The sequence below is a fragment of the Apodemus sylvaticus genome, chromosome 3, assembly GCF_947179515.1.
Source record: "Apodemus sylvaticus chromosome 3, mApoSyl1.1, whole genome shotgun sequence".
Classification (NCBI taxonomy): domain Eukaryota; kingdom Metazoa; phylum Chordata; class Mammalia; order Rodentia; family Muridae; genus Apodemus; species Apodemus sylvaticus.
The window spans coordinates 48,396,792-48,412,479 of record NC_067474.1 but is presented as its reverse complement, the minus strand read 5'-3'; the positions used below and the strand labels follow the sequence as shown (position 1 = coordinate 48,412,479).

Here is a 15,688-nt window from a genome sequence, read left to right as displayed (position 1 = left end):
CAAGCTGACAAAAATCCAGGATAATAGTTTTGTGTTCATACTTCTCTCTCAAAACAATGCACCTGCTAACCTTAGAATTTCCTCTCTCCCCAGCCTGAATTTGTTTACACATCCATCTCTCCTGAAACAACAGTATAAGTGGTCCTGCCCTTGACAACAATCAAATTTAGATACTTTCTATTCAAGTATATCCAGAAATGAAGAATAGAAAAGTTTATCTACCCTAAGCTAGTTTAGGGTACATGTACAGTGAGGGAAAACTGTGTCCTCAAGTCAACCTTTAGGAGAAAATCCCTATTATCTAACCAACTTACGTCAAAGAGATGCTGTAAAGGATTGGCCTGGAGTTTCTCTTCATAGCCAAACAGCTGGAAACCAGTTCCCAGTAGACCTATCAAGATAATGAATGGATAAAAAAATTACAAAATAGAATAGTAGAGAACAGTCATGGTGAGAAACAGGTATAATTCTGTAAGAAGATGAACTTCTCCGATCTGCACCCTGCACCCTGACTGCAAAAACAGCATGACCAGCTACTGCGCATTCCTGCACCGTGGAGCGCATGCCTTCTTACATCAGAACCAATGCTCATTTGTCTAAGTGAGAGTCGGCACAGAGTAGAATGCTATTGCAATCAGAGTATGCAATATTCGAGATCTTAGAGAGCAGCAAGAAAGATGACTAAAGTTCTGTGTATCTTAAAAGAAAAACAAATGTGATTATGATTCAGGGTAAAGGAAGCAGAACGTGGGAAGATGTGAAGCGTGTACTAAGAGGACGGGGGGAAAAGTAAAGGCTCCAGTTAGCCCTCCGTCTGATGCACACTGAAAAGCTAGCTCTGTGCACAGCAAGCATGTGCCGACTCTCAAATGGGAGACCTGAACGAACATTAATTCTACAATGATGGCTGTAATGGGATGCTGGCAGATCATTAATCACAGAATTCCTTTCTAGGAAAATACTACTGAAAACCCTGCAGCCAGAATCTGATGACTACTCATCACATACTGCTGTTGCTGTGACTTGTTTAGACCAGTCAAAGGACAATGGGTGCTATCTAGAAAGTCTTGATTGTTGTACCCAGAGTTTAAACCTTTGACTACCAGCTGCTGTGAACTGACAGTGGATTTTTGATACGAAGGCTGTTCTTGATGTCTTCTATAGTGAACAGACTATGAACAGGTTTAAGCTCTATTTCTAAGGTCTGGAAACATTTTTAGTAACTGAAATAACACTACTCACAAGAGAAGACTATGATAAACCTCTTATGAAAAAGCTTCTGTGGAAACTACATGCTTTTGGAGAAGGCTTACAATATTACCTAGCTCTGTTATTAGTACGTAAACAGAGCCATTCATCACCGAGTGGATATAAAAATAATTAAGGCATAGCCTATACCCTCAAGAGATTATCATCTTGTGGGGAAAAGAGCACACAGAGTGCTGCAGCAAAAATCCCAGCTGAGTGCAGAGCGTGTCTCTTATAGCCATCACCTGTCAATAAAAAGCTTATGGCCAATGAACCAAGAAAGAAAATAGGATGTGGGAGATCTGGCAACGGATAGAGAGAAGCATAGGGGTCCTCCCAGGTCCAAGGAGGACAGAAGCGTGGGAACTGAGGTAACGAGCCGCGAGGCAGAATTACAACAGAATAGTGGGATGGTAATAATGAGCTAGCTGGAGGACAGCCAACGCTTACAGCCAAGCTATCTGCAAAGATAACTGGAGTCTCAGAGTCGTTACCTTGGGAGCTTGGGGACAGAAGGATAAAACCCCACTTTTACAAAGAGCTGCCTTCTAGGAATGTGGTGATATGCGAAGGACACATCTCTCTGTCATAAAATATAGCAGTATAGCTTGATCTTAAAAACAATACAAGATTGTATTCAGTGTGCAAGCAGTCCCTCACAATATTAACAACTCCCCTGCTTGGGCCTCTTCATACCTACATGACTAGGTTATATGAGCCACAGGGTTTCTGAAGAAACTGTGAGGGACCTTGACATGATTTATGGCATGCAGCTCTTTGGGGTTCACCCTTTTCCTTTTGTGTCCTTTGACTTCCACCTACTCCAGTGGCGAGTTCCAGAGAAAGCTAAGGCATCACACTGTGTTTCACCTCTGGGCTACCCACTCATAGTAACAGATCCCACGTCTCATAGGATGGTCTGGGTGTGGGTGTGGGTGTGAGTGTGAGTGTAGGGGTAGGGGGTGGGGTGAGGAGGTGGGGAAGTGTTGGAATTCATGAGATTTAAAAATGGCAAGCTGTGGCTAAGACTGGAATACATAGCTAGAGACTTATTTCTTCTCTGTGTATTCATTTCTACGTTTAACCAATAAAGGTAAGCTGCTCTTCTTTATAAAAGGCTTAATGTATGTGTTAAGTATACTAATCTATTAGGTACTGTTTTAAATATGCCAGTTAATTATATGGCAAGGTTTATATAGACTATGTACATCAATAGGCAGATACGGCTCAGTGGTAGTATATGTTCTAAGTATACACGTGACCCCAGGTTCAATTCCTAGCATTACACACGTATTACATTGTTGTAGCAGGGATTGTCTACATTTCATACAGATGACCAAGTGACATAGTGTTTGAAACAATTAAGCATATTATAAAATGAAAAGCTTGCCAAAGATACTTACCAAACTGCATGCCCCAATCTCCAATGTAATTTATTCTTGTTACTTGATGTCCTAAAGCTTCTTTTAGATTTGCTATAAAATTTCCTAGTCATAGATAAAATATAATCTTATATTAGTTTATCCATTTTTGGCTTTAAAACTTTGTACTTCTCTATTATCAAGTCATAAGATAGAAAACCCCTTTTAATAAAACTTCTCTTTTTAAATAAAATTTTTATATTTAATAAAATATATTTATAAAATATATTTTATAATATATATATATATTTATATTTATATATATTTTATAAAATATATATATATAAGTATATATATTTATAAAATATATTTTATAGAATAAAATAAAATTTCTATTAAAGCATCCATAATGTGTTTACTTGTATAAGACATGAAGTAAGGAATTATTTAGAGAGATGTTATTTCAAAGGTTCCCATAATTTTCATGAGAAGAGAATTTTCATTAGGATCACTATTGGCACTTAGAAACACATTTGAGTAATTACTATTACTCTATAGTAATTACTTAGCTAATCCCAAGGACAAAAGAGAACAGAATCTTAGTAATTAATGAATATAGCATTTAGGAGGCTAGAGAAACGGCCTAGCAGTTAAGATTACTTGCTGCTCTTCCAGAACACCCAAGTTTGGTTCCAAGCTCCCACATCAGGAAGCTCACAGCTCTCTGAAACTCTAACACCAAGGGATCAGATGCTGTGCATTCATGTATACCCGTGCTTGCTCCCTGTGTCTGTCTGTCTCTCTGTGTCTGTCTGTTTCTCTGTGTCTGTCTGTCTGTCTGTCTGTCTCTCTCTCTCTCTCTCACACACACACACACACACACACACACACCTCAGCCTCTGAAGGCACCTGCATTCACATGTGTGGACACCACCCTAAAGAAATAAAGAAAACTATATAATTTGTCTGTGTCTGTGTCCTAAGGATGTGAGCTGTACACTGCTCCGTTTCTCTAAGTAGCTCAGGTCACCTTTTCACGCACTGAAGAGCATCGTCCACAAGCCTGCTCCCTAACAGCACACACTGCTCCAGAGCCTTTACTTGCATATTCTGCTGATACAGGTTGATGTCCAGTGTCTGCTCTACTCAACCTTCTTCCTGCCTTCACATACTGCAAAAGCTGGAAATCTAAAGGATCTTCTTCCCCAGTTACCAGAGTGTCTTATAATTAGGTTCCAGAAATCTTCTAAGATGGGACAGTAAGGGACACTTTGCATGTGATTTGGCAAAGGACTTAACTTCTATTTTTTATTTTTATTTTTTTGCTTTTTCTCCCCGCCCCCACAAGCAGTTATGAAACTCTGAGACATTTGTTTTGTTTTTCTCCCCTCTCTTCAGTGGCACCTGCTAATACAGGTTCTAGCACTGTGTCATGACCTGTAAAACAAACTGAAAGACAGGCTATGATATGAGCTCTGTCGTCTGTAATGGATTGCAGAAGACATGACCATGCACAGTGGCAGTTTCTGAGTCATGGCAGTAGCACCAGAACATGGAAGCAATGGCGGAAGAGGCAGGTTCTCCCTTGTCACCAACGTCTGTGGGATACTCCTCGGGGTCACTCATGCCAGTGCAATTAAAAATCTCTTTAGTCCTCCCAATAACTTTGCAAGTCATCTAGATTCTATAATAAATCATTTCTTGACTTAAATATAGTGGCTTGTTGGCAAACACTCATAATCCTAGCACTTGGGAGTTTGAGGCAAGAGGACTGCTAAGAGTTCATGCTTAGCCTGGACTACATGGTAGTTCTAGTCCAACGTGGGCTACAACTGAGCCCCTGTCACAAATCGACGAGGTCATAAATATAAAAGCCTGATGTGAATTACAGCATCCTCCTTCTTTGCAAGTATCTCTAGCTCTACAGCTTCCAAATGTATACAGTCCCAGCAAGAAGAATCATCTTCTTCAGCTGCTTTGTACATCTCCTTTCCTTAGCATACTGTTATCTCACAAATGCACTGAAATACGTGCATACGGCTCCTAATTGGACTCTTAGATCCCAGCCACAAATACTTTATCCATGTGATCTTAGGAAAGTTACTTGTTACACATGAATTTCTTCTACACAAATCTTAGGTAAGTATACTTACTAAACAGAGCTACATTAAGTGGGGAAAATGTACATCATATCTGTAAACTGCCATGTGATGTTCAAACTCACTGAGAAACCGTCTCTGTCCCCACTGCAGACCTGAACACATTGGCTTGTTGAGAATGGGCTGGTTCCCTAACTCTGTGACATGGGGTGGGGGGAGTAGCAGTCCATGGGTATAAATGCTGTCCTTGCAAAGAGCTGGAGTAAATCATCTCCAACAGGAGTTTATCCTATGACATAAAAGCACTTATAGAAAAGAAGAAGTTGAAGTTCAACGACCAGAAATTCGGCAGGCTCAGTGGGAAGCCCGAGCTGAGCACTGCAACATCCAGGCTGGTTCAGCTGGAAGTGGTGAGGGCGACATCACCTCTGCCTGTTGCTGTTTGTTCTTAGACCTGGAAGGCTCAGCTGAGGACTCTCAGGTGGGAGTTCTAGTAGCTGGCTCTCTTAAAAAGAATTTACCAGCTGAGTTTCTGCCGAATGTTTTGAGCATCAGACTTGACCTTGTTTGGGTTTTATGCTTTCTCTCTCATCATCCAATTTGTCTTTCTTTCTCTGTCTTGCTATTTATTCTCTTATTCGCTGTATACTTAAATGAACTCCAAGTCTAATATTGTATAATTCTAAGCTGAGTTGTGAATTACAGTACTGCAAAACGATTTAAGTAGTTAGAGGGCCGACCCTGAGCTACTGATACTCAGTGGTTATGTTTGCTGTACTCGGTGCTCTTGAGAGCACTAGAGTTCCATTCCCACACACGCTGGGTGCTCATAACCACCTGTAGCGCTCTCTCTCTCTCTCTCTCTCCCTCTCTCCCTCCCTCTCTCTCTCTCTCTCTCTCTCTCTCTCTCTCTCTCTCTCTCTCTCTCCCCACACACACATACCTCAAAAAGCATACTATGCACTGAAGCTTTACAACTATGAAGTAGTTTTAGTATTCCTAAAATTTCTTATAGACATTTTTAGTCTTGAAAATTACCATTAAGTTCTGAGAGTGAGTTTATTTAAAACAAAAAAAAAATGTGAACAAAAAAAATCTGAAATATTTCTTTCTGCCAATCCCACAAAATAATTTGTGATTTTTTTTTTAATTTTTGCCTCTTTCAGTTTTCCATAAGGATAACAGTTAAAAAAAATCACAACACACATACCATTGAAAACTGATTTCTGAGTCTTTTTCTGTTGAAATAAATTTTGGTTTTTAATCTATAAACCCATTTTCCAATTTACTGCAACATTTGCTTAGCATTATGGTCATATAAACCTACATTTTGGGGAGCCTTCCTTTCTTTTCCTTTTTATTTAAACTCATGACCATTGCACCCCATTCTTATTCCCATCACCAAAGCCTCGTTTAGCGTTTCCTGTTGAAGTGAACACTTACCTATGATGGTGGAGCGCAAATGTCCAACATGAAATTTTTTGGCAATATTAGGTGAACTGCAAAAATTGCAAGAATATTTTATTTCAATAACAAAAATTTTGAGAATGAACAAGATAATGCATAGAATATGTCTGTAGATTGGCATAATTAGGGAGCAGGGCCTTATTTCTGACCAACAATTAATTATTGATTGTGTGATCTATAATGTAGTCTGCTATTCAGAAATGGCACACTTATGAAACAAATTATTTTATGATTAAGGAGATAAAAGTGCTGGAGAGAAACTCTATGTTCTATAGTACCAAACATTAAGCTAAGGTTTAATTCTTTGTATAAAAATATTTGTATTTGTCACATTAGTATGCAAATTAGCAAATGGTATTAAAATTTTATGTAAATTACTGTTTTAAAATAAATTACAATATGTTATCACTAAATGTTAATTTATACTCCTATTTTATATTTTATTTACCTATATCCCCAAGGTTTTATAAAAATTCTTAGGTGGGGCCAGTAAGATGGCTCAGTGAAGATGCCTGCTGCCAGGCCTGATCTCCTGAGTTCCCACATTCAGTTCAGAGGAGAGCAGTGACTCCTACATTTCTCCTCTGACCTCCATACAAATGCTCTCTCACACATGTACAAACAAATAACTATAAGTTAAAAATTTTGAATTTCTTGGGCAAAAGAGGTTTTAGTAGAAGTTTCAAAAGGCCTATTCAGGATCAAGCACATAACGGATCTGCAGTGCTTCCAGCAAAGCTTGCCTGTGCTGCCCTGCAGAACGTCAACGTGCTGCCCTGCAGAACGTCAACGTGCTGCCCTGCAGAACGTCAACGTGCTGCCCTGCAGAACGTCACTGCAGCCTTGTTTCTGAACACACGTGAGCTCTGCACCACACAGCATGCCTACCAGGACAAGGACTGCTCTTTAGGGTCTTTGTCCTCCAGCATGAAGGGTTGTTTGAAGTCCTCTTTCTCTTTGTCATACAAACAAATCTCTAAACTCCATTTTAAATGCTATGATACAAAGACGTGTGCCTGCCCTATGGGGCAGCAGTCGATCTCAGTTATAAAGGGTTTTACATCTTCCAGCGTCTGCCCCTAGAATCTAAGTGTAGAGTACTTGTGCAATTTGGAAAACCCATTATCGGACTTCCAATTTATAATCATAACTAGATTTTTGAAAATTCCCTGAGGAACAAAAAGGAGGTAGTGAACAGGAGACATTGCCCATAGCTTTTTAAGAAATGCCAGAGAGGGTGGCAGAGAGCTCAGCCAGTGAAGCTGCCTGCCCACGAAGCGTGTGGCCCTGCCTCTGACCTCCAGACCATGGACAAAGGCCAGGCTTTCGGTCTCCTGCTGTAACACCAGTGTGAAAGGAGGAACAAAGTGTATTCCTGGCAGCTAACCGGCAGACAGCCATGGTGGCCTAATTGGTGAGTTCTAGGCAAAGGGAGGGAACCTGTCTCAAAATCGAAGAGGATGCACTTGAAGAACACTACCACCTGAAGAGACACCCAGGGCGGACATTTGGTCTTCATAGGACATGTGTACATGCATGTGCACCACACTGTCCCCAGAAGCACATGCAGAGAAACAAAAAGCACTCTAGGGAGTCTTATCTTTCTAAGTGAGGAAATAGCTCATTAGGATTCTTCATCTTTTGGAAGATAAATATTTCTGGTAATTTTCTTGAACTGTCAACTAGTCAGCTACACTGAAGATTTTAGTTCTTTACAGTTTTGATTATTCATAACAGTTTAAGTATTAGATGGTTTTATTTATAATATATTAGAAATTTATCTGAAGACTATGCAGAAACAAATTGAAAACTTGGGGGCATTGAGTGCCTCCCAGCACTCAGGAAGCAGAGACGGGCAGATTTCTAAGTTCAAGGCCAGCCTGGTCTTCTAGGATAGCCAGAGCTACACAGAGAAACCCTATTTTGAAAAACAAAACAAGACAAAAAAAAAAAACAAAAAAAACCCAAACCCCAACCAAAACCCTCAGGTGCTACTGATTATGGACTGGACAAAGTATCCTTGGCACACAATGACGGGAATCTGTATTTGTACTCCCAGAGCTCTGGCAAAAACTGTAATCCTGATGCTCCTAGGGCGGACAGGAGGTAGATAAGGGAGAATCCCTGAAAGCACACAGGCCAACTAGTCTGACATACACAGAGGCAAACAAAAACCCTGTTCTCAGACAAGGTGGGCTAGGTGTACACCCATGGGTGTCCTCTGACCTCTGCATGCACAACACCACATCTATGAACCTGCATTTCACACACACACACACGCACACACACACACACACACACACACCTACCTCACATATACAATAAAAACTAATAATTAAAACAAAAAACTCCTTAAAGTTATTTTTCTGTTAACAAAAAAAACTAATTATAATTGCAAGGCTTTGTTCTTTAGTTGTCCAATTATGTTAAAACTCTTAATATAGTAGTGAACTGCCTTACAAATTAACTAAAGTGAAAAATGAGTCCTTAAAAAAAGGCAAACTAACCATAGTAATTGGGCTGGCAAGATAGTAAGGTGGTTTGCCAAGCAAGCCTGGCAATCTGTGTTCAATTCTCAGCACCCAAACAAAAGGCCAGGGAGAGAACTGACTCCACAAAGTATTCCCTGACACGCGCACGCACCTCTCTTGCATTAACAAGTCTTTATGTTTCAACCCCGCTCTGCATAACTGTGGTGTGGTGGTGCACACCTATGAACCTAGCACTCAGGAGGGCAGCTCAGAAATTCAAGGTCACCACTGGCTACACCTCCAGTTCAAGGCCAGCCTGGAACACTGGGGATCTGGTCCAAAAAAGGAAAAGGCAAACCCATACTTTTGGGTTTCAGAAAATATTGATTTTTGTCATTTTTATTCATGGTTTGTGATTGATCCACCATGATCCTAACAAGATAACATAATGTTGCTCATCTTCAACTTTCCATGTGCAATTCAGTGAAAACTCAGCCACCAAGGTATACTCTTCTCCATCCGATCAGCTGGGTCAATCAGCACATAAGATCAACAGTCACTCACCTGAATTCAACCACAATCTTCTTCTGGGGAAGATCTGAGAACAGTTCACTTTTTAATCCATATTTTGAGCCATCTTCAGTTACCTGTTGCAATACTGCCTGAAAAAACAGGAGTGGCATTTAGTGATAATAAACAAACAAACAAATAAATAAATATTCCTAACTACTGTATTACTGAAAACAAAATGCTGTTAACTTGTTCATTCTTAGAATTGTATAGAACTGTCAGCAGCAACAGCAGCAGCAGCAGTAGCAGCAGCAACTCTAGCACCAACATCACTTGCTGCCAACTCCTCTTAGAGCACTTACAATGTGAGAGAGTAAGTGTGATGTGCTACTCCGGGACTATAAATTTAGTCCACTCAACAGTACAGAACCGCTGATGGCACTCAGAGATCAGGAACTTGAAGCTTTGTGAGGTTAGGCTAACTGTCAAAAATTCCATGGAAAGAGTAATACCAGAGCCCAAGGCAGGATCAAATCAGTTACTGAGTGAAGACTATGTAACAAAGACAGTGAGGAGGGCTTTATATTAACTGATTTAATCCTCACAACATCTTCAGAGGTGAGCACTGTGCTCACAGACCAGGAAAGAAGAGCAGAGGTTAATTTTCCTAAGGTCATAATAGCTTCCTTGATAAGAGCGCTTTCCTAGAATGCACAGAACTGTGTGTTCCAGCTCCAGCACTGCACAGACCTGGTGTATGGAAGAAGATCAGAAATTCAAGGTCCTCATTGGTCTCACCTCTAGTTCAAGGCCAGCCTGGGATATAGGAGATTGAGAAGTCAAATAGCAAAAATTCTCCCAGGCAAGTGAATGTGCTAGTTACTGTATGCCTGCTATTGTTGCTTCTGTGCTAACTCAAGACACGGAGTAGAGCCAGTGAATATGTACTTATATAAGAATATGTAATTAAATGCCTGTTGGCTCTACAGATGGAAGATAAAACCTGACAGAAGCCTCCATAACATAGTATAGGTTAACTTTTATTTAATAACACAGAACTGCAGCATAGTTCAGAGTTCATTTTTGTACAGGTTACACTGCATAGTTTTATGCAGGTTTCTATTTGTTTTTAAAAGAGTCTTTTAGTTATGTGTAACTTCAGTTTTTTATTTGTACGAGTATTTACATGCATACTAGAAGACCGCTCTGCTGCCTGCAGAGGTCAATAGAGCAGGCAGGGTCCCTGGGAGCTACTGTCACAGATGGTGCTAGGAATGGAGCAGGAACCCCTGAAAGAGCAAGTACTCTTAACCTTGGGGCATCTCTGCAGTCCCACAATTGCTTGATTTGAAAGTACTGTTATAAAGTCTTATTTTTACTCTTGTTGGATTTTAATTGCAAACTTCATCTGGGGCTTTAAAAATGTAGTGTATGGCAAGAATTTTATTATCAAGAATTAGTTAATATAGTCAAGAAATGAGGTAAAGCAGATGGTGCATGCTTGTACCCCCAGCAACTCGGAAGGAAGGCCAAGACAGGATGAACTGAGTTATCGGCTAGGCTAGGTCTGTACACTCTCTGATGTGTGGGCATCCAGTGGAGCATGTCCAACCTACCTGCGGCCACATCTTTGAAGAAAACTAACTTTCTCTTTTCTAGAAGGTATCAATTACAAATGAACTTTTTTTTTAACTTCAAAATGTCTAGGAGGTACTATTGTTTCATTGTGCTCTAATAGATAAAAGCACTAGAATCTACTATATTTACCAATATGCATGTGTGAGTGTAAGCTGTAAATACTCAGAATGAAGTCTGAGCTTCCATTATTGGAGCTGAAGGAACTCGATGGATACTCCGATCGGCTGCTACTCTGTTGTCACTGTCCTTCCTATGCATGGCGGATGTCTTTTCTCTTTTCTAACTCTATGGCTTGACTGTTCTCTTTTGCCTGTCAGCAGGACTCTAAGGAATTTGCCACTACCACCTTGCCTGGTCAGTTCTTTGGTAGTAGAATCACTATTTCTATGAATTCATAAATAAATGCAGCGTGAATGTATCTGCTACCCATAGGCAAAACTTATTTAATGACGACACAAAACACTTTCTCCTCCTCTTGAAAGAGCAAGCAAAGTTGGATTTGCAAATAAAAAATGTGATTTTATTTGCCATGGATTTTTGAGATATACCTAAGAAAATAAGGTTTTATCTGTATTTTTAAAAATGCAAATAGAACTTGATTTAAATCTTTTTTCTTTTCTCCTCTTAATTGAATTAAGCATCATTAAATGTTACAGACTCTTCTGCAAATGACTTCAAGTTCTTGGCAAGTGTTAAGTGTGGTACCCAAATAAGAGTTCTTTTCACCAGCATGGATTTCCCACCTCACCTAGGACATTTGTGTATTTCCTATATACTATAAATAGGAAATATTTGTAGTAACTAATACAACTGATAAAATTCTACAGAGTCTTTTTTTTTCTTTTTTTTTAATTTTTTTTATTCGATATAATTTATTTACATTTCAAATGATTTCCCCTTTTCTAGCCCCCCCCCACTCCCCGAAAGTCCCATAAGCCCCCTTCTCTTCCTCTGTCCTCCCTCCCACAATTCTACAGAGTCTTAACTGAAATAAAGTATAAAGTCCATGGCCATTGAAATTTTAAATTATTACATAAACATGTATTTTTCATGGAAATACTTTAAAGTAGCTTTAAAAGTAAAGTTCTACCCCTCCCCTTCCAACATAAGGAAAAGCAAAAGAAGGACCAATATTGCTATCAAGGGCTGAAAGCATGGAAGGCATATTTGGCAAGATTCATTTCCATTTCCATAAATCAGAAAATAGCTATAAAATCATCATTTAAAAGTGATAAATGATATGCTCAGTGAATTGCCATGGAATGATTCCAAAAGAATCCCGTGCTTGAGGCTGGCTTTGACTCTACGTTGAGGCCCTGCAGGGAAGTGCAGTAGGCCCTGGGAGGTCAGGACACTAACAGGTTGAGGCATTGCTTTAACAAACTCACAATAAATGTTCTCATCTGTGGGGTAGATTCTGACTAGCTTACTTACTTCAGAATGAAAGATGACTGAAAAAATAAAATTCCAAGGATCTGAAAAACAAAACAAAACAAAACACTAACTCTATTCAGAAGCATTAAGGACTGAGGAGCAAAAGCATGAGATTAAAATAATCCTTGAGGGCTGGAGAGAAGGCTCAGGGGTTAGGAGCACTGACTGCTCTTCTAGAGGTCCTGAGTTCAATTCCCAGCAACAACATGGTGGCTCACAACCATCTATAATGGGATCCAATGCCTTCTTCTGGTGTGTCTGAAGACAGTGACAGTGTACTCATATACAGAAATCTAAAAAAAAAAAAATAACCCTTGAAAGAGTCCACATTCAGAGATTTTACAGAGCCATCACACCTGGCATTTACTCTGGAGGGATGACCACTTAGCCTTGAAAGCCATCTCTTGTAAATAAGCAGTGATTGTTATCTCAGATTTATGGGAAATTCTTCCTTGGGAATTTTAAAGCCTTTGCATGACCTTAGTCATGAGGTTCCTGGCAAACCTGGAATTTTCATAATGGCTGTGTTTGCTAGATAGTTGCTTAAGACAACTCGGTAGATCAGATTAAGAGATTTTGGTGTTGGGAACTTCTGGGAAGTGGCTCTGCGGTCAGTCCAGCAGATCACCCTGCTGCTTTTGCTAAGACTATTACATTCTGTAGTGTCTCTTTCTCCAACTGTCCCTGGTAACTTAGAACACTGACAGAGAACTTTTGGCTTTATAATTATTTTTTCAATTCAAGACAGCCATATTTACTAAGCCTCAACAACCTACCAGTGATCTATATTTCTTAAAAAAATATATATCCAAAAGTATGGCAATAATGGGCCAAAAGTATGCATTATAACTTTAAAACATTGAACAAAATGAACTTGACTTAACCTTTTTACTTTAATATTCACTGTTTTAGTAAACGAAAAAGTTACCCCATGGTTTCTCCAGTTGATGTCTTATGCTTCCAATAAATTACAGATTACCAGGTAGTAGAAACCAATGTATTTCTCTTACCACGGAGCACATTCATTCATTCATTCATTCAGCTAACAGTTATTCACCTGGCATCTATGATGCATCAGCCACCATGTGAAAACATGGAGGCAGAACAGTGGGAACGACAGACCCTATAAACCCTGGAGTGAATTAGAGTTGAAAGCACAAGTATCATTGGTCAAGCAAGCGTACACAGGAAAGGCCGTTGCTGTAAGGAAGAGCCCAGCAGAGCTGCAACAGCCCGAAGGTCAGCAGCTGACAGACAGGCACCAAGACAATTATATAAACCGTGAGCACATTAACTTGAGGCTGCAGTCCGACTAAGGAGTCAATCGCATGTGCGCTGTTTTGAGGAGTGGCACGTCCTGGAGCTGGAGGGTCAGTGCGGCTCACATGGAGAGGGAGCACAGGCTAGACTGTGTGCCAGGCTTACCTTTGTTAATAACTCTCTGTTTATCTTGAAATGTAGAGTCCTCTGACCGACACTGATGGCTGTCACCACTGTATCACACTGCAGCTGAAAACCATGGAAAGCAGGTGACATTTTAGAGCCGACCCTCTGAGACACATAGTTCTAACAGCACAAAACTGGCTCACAAGTCAGCAGGTGACTCAGTTCGCAGGCACTATGGCTGGACCAGGGGCTTAACCAGCCTTTTCCATTCACCATCCTCACACAAACACATTTCCTTTTCTTTTGTCCTCACTAGGATGCTGTTCAGTCTCTCCCTCCCTTTTTCCACCCCCCCCCCCCCCCCCCCCCGCCTCAGACTCCCTCATCTATCACACAGTGAACACTAGCCACATGGGCCATGTGGGGACCACTGTTGATGCACACGCACGGCACAGAGTGAAGCCTCGCCGCAGTCTGCAGGCCTGCGTGTGCTCACTCGAACCCTTTGCTAGCCTGGGCAGCTCGAGGTGCCTGCTGTCGCTGAAGAGCAACCAATCCCTCAGGTTCTTCTGAGAACTTAAACGGCACGGAGTGGTTACGTGTTGTAATTAGATTAATTTTACTCCTGGTATACATCATGACTTAGAGGGAAAAATAAAAACCAAACAGGTGATCTTATAATGAAATCACTCTCACTCTGTTACCAAAGCTCCTTTAGCAGTTATTTGGAAATACACATATTTTTCCAATAGTGATTTTCACTTCCAATTTTTTAGAGTTCTTTGAGCAACATATAACTTAAATTAAAAACAAACAAAAAGCTTTTCCAACATTCTTTATGTCAGGGTCTGAAGCAAACAATTTAGATTTGGTCATTGACTCAATCTACTCGACCTATGAGGAAGAACTTAAGAAATACAGAAAGTTTACTAAATTATCTAACTACAACTTCTCTGTGATCCTTCCATATACATTATTTCTCCTCATATTTTTAATGCTCTTCTCAACAACTTATTTTAAAAAGTTGCAACCCACAGCTCTAATATCTCATGCTTGTTTTCCTAGATTCAAGCCTTTATCCAGGGGCTGGGGAGCTGGCTCAGATCGCAAGGGCATTCACTGGGGTCTTCCTTCCGAGGACCTGGGCTCTCCAGCTAGCACTCACACTGTGACTCCAGCTGCAGGGGAGGTAAGTAGATCTGTCTTTACAAGCTTATACAGTTTTGCTGGGTGATGTTCATGCACACCTTTAATCCCAGCACTTGGGAGGCAGAGGCAGGTGGATCTCTGAGTTCAAGGCCAGCCTGGTCTACAGAGTGACTGTAAGGGCTACACAGAGAAATCTAGTCTTGGAAAACCAAAACCAAACTAAACCAAACCAAACCAACCAAGCAAACAAGCAAAAATGTATACAATTTAAACCTATAAAATGTAATTAACATTTCAGCCCTGTGGCTAATAAAAAACATAAGACCATGGCTCAGGAGTTAAGAGCACTGACTGTTTTTCCAGAGGTCCTAAGTTCAATTCCCAGCAACCATGTGGTGGCTCACAACCATCTGTAATGAGATCTGATGCCCTTTTCTGGTGTGTCTGAAGACAGCTACAGTGTGCTCATACAAAATAAATAAATCTTTAAAAAACAAAACAAAACCATAATACCAACTAAACAATGTTAGTACATGAAGTGTGCTAATTATTTTTTATTGTCTACCTGACATAAACCTAGTCACTTAGGAAAGGAACCTCACTGTCCAGACTGTCCCATGACCCTGTGTGTGAGGAACTTTGATGGCTGATGGGGGAGGGCCCAGCCCATGGTAGGTGGCACCATCCCTAGGTAAATGGGCCTGAACTATATCAACAGGCAAGCTAAGCAGTAGCCTGAGGGCCAAACAGCAAGCATTCCTTCAGGGTGGCTGCTTCAACTACTGCTTAAGCTCTTGTCTTCCCTCAGTGATGGACTGTTGTTACCTAGGCAAATAAACCCTTTCCTCTCTAAGCCATTTTTAGTCATACTTACCACAGCAACAGAAAGTACACTACAACAAAGGGAAACCACTCTGAAAACCAT

The 15,688-nt window shown here is 40.4% G+C and overlaps 1 protein-coding gene across 3 annotated transcripts in view; it reads right to left on the bottom strand.

Moving 5' to 3' along the window:
- The window catches only part of Rars2 (arginyl-tRNA synthetase 2, mitochondrial), a 42,817-nt gene that overhangs the window by 17,946 nt on the left and 9,183 nt on the right, over positions 1-15,688 (bottom strand). For 2 of the 3 annotated variants that reach the window (XM_052176223.1, XM_052176222.1), the window contains 5 exons: positions 13,654-13,737; positions 9,211-9,308; positions 6,152-6,207; positions 2,652-2,735; positions 315-391 (listed from right to left, as the gene is read on the bottom strand). In XM_052176223.1, coding sequence (XP_052032183.1) covers positions 315-391; positions 2,652-2,735; positions 6,152-6,207; positions 9,211-9,308; positions 13,654-13,737 — 399 coding nt within the window. Of the gene's footprint in view, positions 1-314; positions 392-2,651; positions 2,736-6,151; positions 6,208-9,210; positions 9,309-12,228; positions 12,270-13,653; positions 13,738-15,688 lie in introns of those variants that run through there. The other variant, XM_052176224.1, reaches the window with a different exon arrangement.